Here is an 8,157-nt window from a genome sequence, read left to right as displayed (position 1 = left end):
TTTGTTTACAATAGAAATCTCGACCTGCATCCTGCCCGCTCTGGCATATGCACATGCGAGAAGCATCTGACAATTGCATCCCAAAGGCAAAATGTAAAAGATTTCGTATCAAAAATATGTGCGGATGATGTTTAAATATATAACTATAAACCCAAGAAATTTCGCTTTAATCAATTATTTATTTCCCCTCCCAAAAACAAAAAAAAAAAACAAAAAAAAAACCTCAACAAAATAATATTTTTTAAGCTTCTAAAGCAGGCTCTCCCCTAAAACACCATTTTTTCCAAAACTCAATAATTAGACATTTCTTGTTTTATTCTTATGTTTTCTCCTATAGAAATAAAAGTAAATTAATTCGTAACAATAAAATAACTTGATTTCTTAACTTAAATTTCAAATCTGTGTGCGACTATCTTCTTGATTTGTTTCTGACAGCAAAACCGATAAAATTGGTTTCCGTGACACCCAAAACCGATACAAATTCTGTTTCGAATATCAAACCAATAATATCCGAATTCATGACACCTACTGCTTTTTTTTTATCGGTTTCAATTTTGATTCCGACAACTATCAGATTCCACAAAACCCCTGAATGTGGTGGGTGTAGTTCCCAAAGAGGTGAACCCTCCGAATTGCCCAGAGCTCATTCCGATTCAGACTTATTGGGCTATTATTAAAGCGAAAAATGAGAGGCAATTTAGGAATAAGTGGCGAAACGTCACTAAAGACTTCAAGAARGATTCTGTGCAAGCGCCTATGAAGGATGTTAAGTCTAAATTACGATTACTCGCTTATAAAAAGAGTCCTGAMTATTATACCTTSAATTCGTATAAATCTATATATAAACTACAACTTGTATAAATATTTCTGAAAGCGTGTAATAAACATAAGTTTTATAACGTTATACGTTCGATCAATTTTTTCTTGTGCACATACATTAATTTTCGCATAAAGAAGAGGATTTTTTGCGGGTGTGCAAGATTTCAGACCCAAGTCATTTATCTTCTTTGGATTGTCCGAATATTTTCTTGTATGAAATAATCAGATTTGTGATTTAAGACACTTTTCTTATGTTTATCAATATGTTTGACACATTCTTTCCTAATACTTGCGCCTACCCAAGAAACATTAAAACAGCACGTATAATTGCCTCAAAAATGTTTACAAAATCGAAAGATTTTTAAACAAAGACTATAAAAAATGGCATTAAGCTTCCAGCGAATTCAACACATTGTATACTTACATAGAAGCGAGTAAAGCTTGAACTCTATTTTGAAGAAAACCAGAACTAATATATACAATTAAAGATGTTTGATCTTCACAAAAAGACGAAGTGAAAAAGTATATAAAATCATTATCAACAGTTCAATTCATTTTCATATTAAGTAAATCACAAGAATTGTTCACACTTTCAGATAAAAGTATTCCATACATTTATTTTTAGTTCCACATATAGTACTTCATCGCAAATTTATCACATAAATAATAGGTTACAGTAAAACTCATTTTTTTATTTATTTTTTTTTATTCARCATAGTTCCCTTCAAGAGTGATACACTGCATTGAGCTTAACATAATGAGATTTATAAGTGTGTCAAGGTGGTCAATTTGACTAGGCGACGGAAACTTGAATCCATTAAGATTTAATTCGTTTAGCATTTGGTAKTTTATTTAATTATATGTTGAGTACCTCCAATCGTTTCGCTTTCTTCATACACCTAGTAATAGATATACGCCGAATACGCCACAGCCACAATCGAATTCGCCAAGTTTACTTCCAATTCTTTAACTTAACTGAACAATTAAATCTTTTAAGCCTTTCAGTGTCACGCATTATAAATGTTCGTCAAACGCTGTTGTATTTAAAACAAACAACTATTTACGCAAATGTGGGATGCCACATATAGCTTCTGGCTACACAAAATCAATTTTCTACGATATTTCACTTTCCGAATATTTACACAAACCACTGCTGAACACCAAGCATATCCCCAACTCGCAATCTAACCAGAAACGGAATATGGAAGTGTTGCCATATTACGCTTAAGGCGACTATGCAAAGCAGCGATTGGGTTAAAAGCGTTTAAATGCTCGATAAAAGCTTAAATCAATAATTGTGGACCTTGCAAATAAAATCGTTTGTTGATTTTGCTCATTGCTCCGGCAATCAGTGCGCGTTGCAACAACAACGAGTGAGCTGACCCTCTTCATGATTCATTGTCGTTTAAGCGTTTGTTGTACGTTTGCTCTCTGCTTTATGAGTAGGCCGGCATTGTTGCGCTTGAATGGCTATTGTGTTGCCCTTCCCTCCATGCGTTTTCCTTGTTTGACTTCAATTATTGTGCGTATTTACTTATCTCTCGGGCTTTGTGCGACAGCAACAGTTTACGAATGCACACATACATACACGAGTATATGTCCGCTTTGTGGAAAGATTAGTAGGGGAGAACTACTTGTATTTATTTAAAGCTTATGTTGGACTTTAAATTGATYGCTCACTTTTTCCTCAAATTTGAGGTTAAGTTTAGATTTTACCGTTGTTATGTAAATAAACAAAACCAAATTAATTCGAACGTATTGCAATCATAGGACACTGGGTAGAGCTTGAAAGCTCTTTAGCATCAGATCAGTTCATATGACTATATCCTATTGTGATCTGATATCGGCGGCTTCGACAAACGAGGAGCTTATTAGCTGCATGTTGTATGGCTGCGAAAGCTGCCTTTGGACTCAAAGCATCTGAGTACTTCAATGACTGCGCGGCTGGGAACTTGGAAACACTCGCACACTTTCCAAATACTTGGTATGCGAGTAGCCGAGCCAGCCCTCTGCTCACATACGAGTACCTTTGAGGGAGACATGTGTAGCAAGGACTTGCTGGAGGAGAGGGGCGGTGAACACTGTCTACATCTTTCCTTCAGCTCCAGCTCTTAACCACTGCAGCGTCTTACAAACGGATGTACCTTCCATAAAAGTAGTAGTAGATAATTTGCTCCGGAGTGCAGCCTGTATAAGAGTAGTGATTATCACCTCCGATAGTAAGGCAGCGTAATTAGCCGCAAGTTCACGATGTTTAGACCCTTTATTTCTAGCAGCAGCAGGATTAGTTGCAAAGTCACTAAATTTTTTCGAAAAACACCGTCGCGTTAAGGTCTGTGAAACAATGCTTTAAGACTAACAGTAAATCATGAAACGTATTATTATTAGTGATGAGTCTTGGACGTATAGTATGCTTACAACCCGGAAATAGACGATCAATCGCCAAATATGGTGGCAAAGTGGAGCCGAAGCCGACGATGTCCCGTCTTTTCGCACTTTCTGCGATGAGCCAGTTTCTGCGGTAAATCTTCATACGTCGAAGAGTTTATCCAGCTGTGCCGCTCGGTTCTTAACATCCATACTGACGTTCGTTTGTTTCGCCATCACCGTCTTCATAATTTGCACGACACCCTTGCATTTTTCTAAGAATTTCTTTTCTGCCCATCTCATTTGAATAATGTACTCCTGTTTCTGTAATTTTTAAGATCATTCTGTTGTCGCGGTGTACTAATTTTCGTACGAATTGATTTCAGTATCAGGCCGCTATCTCCGCACATTGTAACTGTTGCCCTTTATGAATCTCGTAGTTCTATACAAGAACGGAGGCCATGCAGGGTTGACACAAGTCCTTATGGTAGATTATGTTCAGATCTAGGTTCGGGCACGATTCAGGAGCTCGTCTCAAATGAACCTGTACGGMCAAARAAAAKGATGGCGAYATGCATAGAACGTACTTGTGGACCTGCCAGGTTTTAACGAGACGGAGGTGGGAACAGTATTGGCATGCCAGCCATTTCGATAAGATATCACTCTTATCTTCTGAGATGATAGAATACTGTTCTCACCAGTCCTTTGCCAAACTACTCAGTTCCGGGTTTTCAGTCCTCCATAAGCAGAATCTTACCGGCCTCGATTCTGATGAGTGTAGACTCAGGGTTTGCGTTGCCGTCTGTGCTCTTTTGGTGTTGCTCGCTGTATTGTTCCCTCGACGCTTTGTTACCTCCCTCTCATAGGTATGTTCTCCCTGGACTTCCTCGCTGCAACCCCCGTGGGAGTTGTGAACGCTTTTCGCTTCTTTGTCTGAGATTCATTGGTCGCATGAGGCGTTTTGATTCAAGCCTTCCTCTCCTGCAGTTCTTGATCGGCTGTGTATCACTATTCGTAGCTAATTTACTTAGCCCAGGCCTTCCACTAGCCGCCAGCTGTGACCCCGGTAGTAGACTGAGCTCAACCTTACCAATAATATATTACCTTTGTTATAATAATAGCTATTATATTTCATATATTATATTATAGTTAGAGGTCAAATACTTTAATTCACATTATCTTCCCTTCCTCTCTCCAGCTCATATTATACACGCCGAAAATTTCGTCCGATCTACGCAAAAGTAATGAACAGTTATGCCAATGCACACCGCAAATCCTCAACATATCAACGTTATGCGGGCGCAAATTCCTTAAGTTTGGTCACCGGATTGCTGCCATTCACAACGGAAATGGCACTTTTCGAATTTCCTTTCAACGAATTGTTGGTAAGTACGACGACGAGCGACGGCATGAAAGGCGAGCAAATGACTTGAGTGCGTGAAATTTGCTGAAAACGGTGCTACTAACGGTAATAATTTCAAGCATCATAAATTAGATGGCCAAATAATATTATATAACTGCAAAAGTATATAAAGGAGTTTGAATGCCGTCGCACTCAAGTCATACGCACTTGAACGTTTTCTAAAGCGTCTTCTATACTATTATGACTACGTATATAATGACTTATAGAATGCATTATATTATTATTTATAAAATATGCTTTTAACCTTTGGAATTCTCCGCATTTTCCCTTTCAGATTTGGGCTGTGCTTACGAAGCGTCAACAAATGGCGTTGCTTATGTGGACGCACGGCGAGGAGGCTTTGGCAAAATCCCTGGTGGCCTGTAAACTGTACAAGGCYATGGCACACGAGGCCGCCGAGGATGATTTAGACACGGAAATCTATGATGAATTGCGTGCATATGCGAAGGAATTCGAAAGCAAAGGTACGTGCTTGTAGGCCTGAGTGTTTGATAGAGAGAAAGGTCTTTCCCTACATTTGTCGCAGCTGATTGCTAATGTGAGTACGAAGATCGTAGGCATCCGTTTAAAACGATTGAAAATTACAGCAATATGTCACCTCAAGTGGCTTTAGTGGTACCAAAGTTTTTGTTGATCTCTACGTGCTTTGAAGAGTTCTCATTTTTCTTATTTGTGAATAACACTATCTTCCTAACTTTGCTTTCCAGGTATTAAACTATTGGACTTCAGCTATCGCACTGATGGGGAGAAGGCTCAACGACTACTCACTTGTGAGCTACACTCTTGGTCGAACCAAAGTTGCCTTTCGCTGGCGGTGGCCGCCAATCATCGTGCACTCTTGGCGCATCCGAGCAGTCAAGTCATACTGGCCGATTTGTGGATGGGCGGCTTGCGAACGCGCAAAAATACAAATATTAAGGTGAAATTTTAATAGATAATAAATATTATTATTATTTTTTTTTTTTTTTTATTAAATTGTTGTTCTTAAAGTAATATTAAGATAGGAGTATTATCATTCAAACTACGTAAATAAATTAAATTATGTACTATATACTTTAAAATAAAAAATACTTCCTTAATTTTGTAGAAATGGAAGCTTGATATCTCGAGTTCCGTTGTAAAACCACATAACAAAACCTTTTCAGTCATAAAGAGAGCGTAATTCAGAGTTATTATATATACTGGCCAAATGTAATGCCATGGATTAGTGGAGGATTAGTTGTTTAGTTAAGTATTCGTCATCTAGGACATACAAGTGTTTTGCGAACTTTAGGAGCGACTTGCTATGTAATTTTTATACTCCATCTAGTCCGTAGAATTACTAAGCTTTTAGATATCTACAATGAATGCCAGGTAAATCTAGACAGAATCATTGAAGGTGGGCCAGCGTCTCTCTCATGCCTACTTCTCTGCATTTTGGGCAAATATCGGCGTTACTAATGTTGTTGTTGTTGTTGTAACGACTTGACAGTTCTTGGTCGAATAAAAAATTCGGGTCCGTTCCGGTTTTCGTAGACCCGACTATCGTGGGAACGGGCGTTACTAATGTCGATCCGGCTCGCTTGACCTGTCACCAAGCCAACAACTGTCCTTTAATCCTTTTTACACTGTGTGTGCATTCCACCTCATCCTGATACGTTTGTAAATCCCTCTGCAGTTTTTATTGTTTAGGTAGCCAGACGGTTAGCTCTTATGGCTATCTCACCAACTATTTCAATTCCCGGCATTCCTTTGTAGCTTGGAACCCAGTCTATATGCAGCCTCTTTGCGGCAGCCACTATATGTACATCTACCGTCTCCCTACTTCTAAGAACATTTTCGAACGTAATAAGAGATTATTTCTATAATGACCGCTTGGCTATGTGTCGCTTTCCTGTCTGCAAAAACTTCCGTCTAGAAGCTACTGCAGTATTCCGGRATCATTAGCCATTTTGATCCGCATGGGAAGAAGTCGTAAGTTCCGCTGGCGAGTTGCATGCTCCTGCGCCATCTATCCCCCAATAAAGCGTAGTAGTATATCATCCAACAATCTCCTGCTTACTGTCTATACCTGTAGAGAATACACCTTCGTACTCGTAGGATGAGTAAGCTTCTAGTACAACCCGGGGAGTCGTTTTTAGGGCCCTGGTTATACAGAGACCATCCACCCGCTTGTAACAGCGGTCCACCAAATCAAAGCACTTTAAAGCAAGATTGACTTGACTATAGCTGTGTAACTCTAATGCTGAAGAGTCAAGTTCTCACGTGTATACAGGTCTCCGAATCGGCTTGCATATGCATCTGCAAAATTACTCCCAGGTAGTTAGTGTGCTCGTTAATTGTTAACTCAATCCCGTTGAACACCAATCTTATTAGTTCGGGTTTCTTCTCGGTGGCAGGTTGAATATTCGGTTCTATCTTAACTCCGTCTTGTGGCTTTAAGCTGACCTTTAGAATAGCTGGCGCAGCGAAAGGTGGAGAAGTATTTAGGAGATATCCAGAGACTACCTTAAAGCTACAAACCGCTGGTAAGAGAGGACCGGAGATTCAGTCGACCTTTTGAGACTAAGGTACCCGCCATTTTTCCGAACTTATAATATTTCGAGGACATACCACTGCCGACTTCCTTATTTTGATATATGTAGGTAGCTTTGATGCTACCCTCTTTGTCTAAGTTGGTGGCCTTTAGCAATTTACAATCTTCCGTCGGTACATTAGAATTTTGTCTCTTACGAAGCCACAGTGTGTCTTCTGGTTTTACCGTACCTTCACCTTCGGAATAGACGGAATGCAACTACGGTCCAGTATTTCCCAGACGGCATCTTCCTCGCAATCTGTAATTTTACCCATAGCAGTGTGAAGTAATTTTTTTATTTTGCATTTGACTCCATTAAGCCAGTTTACTCTGTCGAGCGTTGACATATGCGTGTCTCCATCTAATCTTGCGAAGAGTACATGCAGCAGCTTCAGCTCTACCGTTTTCTACTTCTCTTGAGTGTTTTGCCAAGGAAGTTACTGCTGGCAATGACTAGCACCACTAAGTGCCTCTTGGCTATTGCACTAGCTGTAGGTGCCGGCTGGACGTTGAGGGTAAAGTGCCGTCCTGTTAACTAAGAGGGTTAATATTATTTATATAACATATCTGATACCTCTTCATACAAACAATAAATTTTCCAAAATTATTTATTTTTTCTCTTTCCAGGTCATCTTAGGTCTTTTGATACCCTTTTATATCAGACATTTGGATTTCAAATCCAAAGAAGAGCTACAACAAATGCCACAAACCGAAGAGGAGCATCTGGAGAATCAGAATTTGGACAACGACGATTCGGATCGTTCGCAACCCGACGCCGAGGTATGTACTAAGGTGCAAATATTAACTAAACTCGTTTGTTCTTTTCWTTTTCTAATAACTTTTTTTACGATTACGTTACCTTTTTAACCAGTTTGATTAACCCTAAAATAATTTAAAAAAMTATATATATTCTACGCGATTTSAAAGCGYAAAAATCTGTATATATGTATACATAGAAAGGGGTCAAAGCTTCGGTAATTTTTGTTGTTGTGTA

General features: G+C 39.0%; 1 protein-coding gene across 1 annotated transcript in view; it reads left to right on the top strand.

Annotated features, from left to right (window-relative positions):
• LOC108978011 (transient receptor potential cation channel trpm) overlaps positions 1-8,157 on the top strand; it is a gene marked incomplete in the record, with an annotated part of 126,171 nt that overhangs the window by 61,220 nt on the left and 56,794 nt on the right. Inside the window, 4 exon segments of the mRNA XM_018948051.1 lie at positions 4,385-4,571; positions 4,884-5,073; positions 5,317-5,528; positions 7,791-7,943. Of these exon segments, the coding sequence (XP_018803596.1) occupies positions 4,385-4,571; positions 4,884-5,073; positions 5,317-5,528; positions 7,791-7,943 (742 nt within the window).

The sequence above is a fragment of the Bactrocera latifrons genome, unplaced genomic scaffold, assembly GCF_001853355.1.
Source record: "Bactrocera latifrons isolate USDA-ARS-PBARC rearing strain unplaced genomic scaffold, ASM185335v1 scaffold_99, whole genome shotgun sequence".
NCBI lineage: Eukaryota > Metazoa > Arthropoda > Insecta > Diptera > Tephritidae > Bactrocera > Bactrocera latifrons.
Note: the sequence above shows the minus strand (reverse complement) of the source record. Positions and strands in the feature narration are given on the sequence as shown.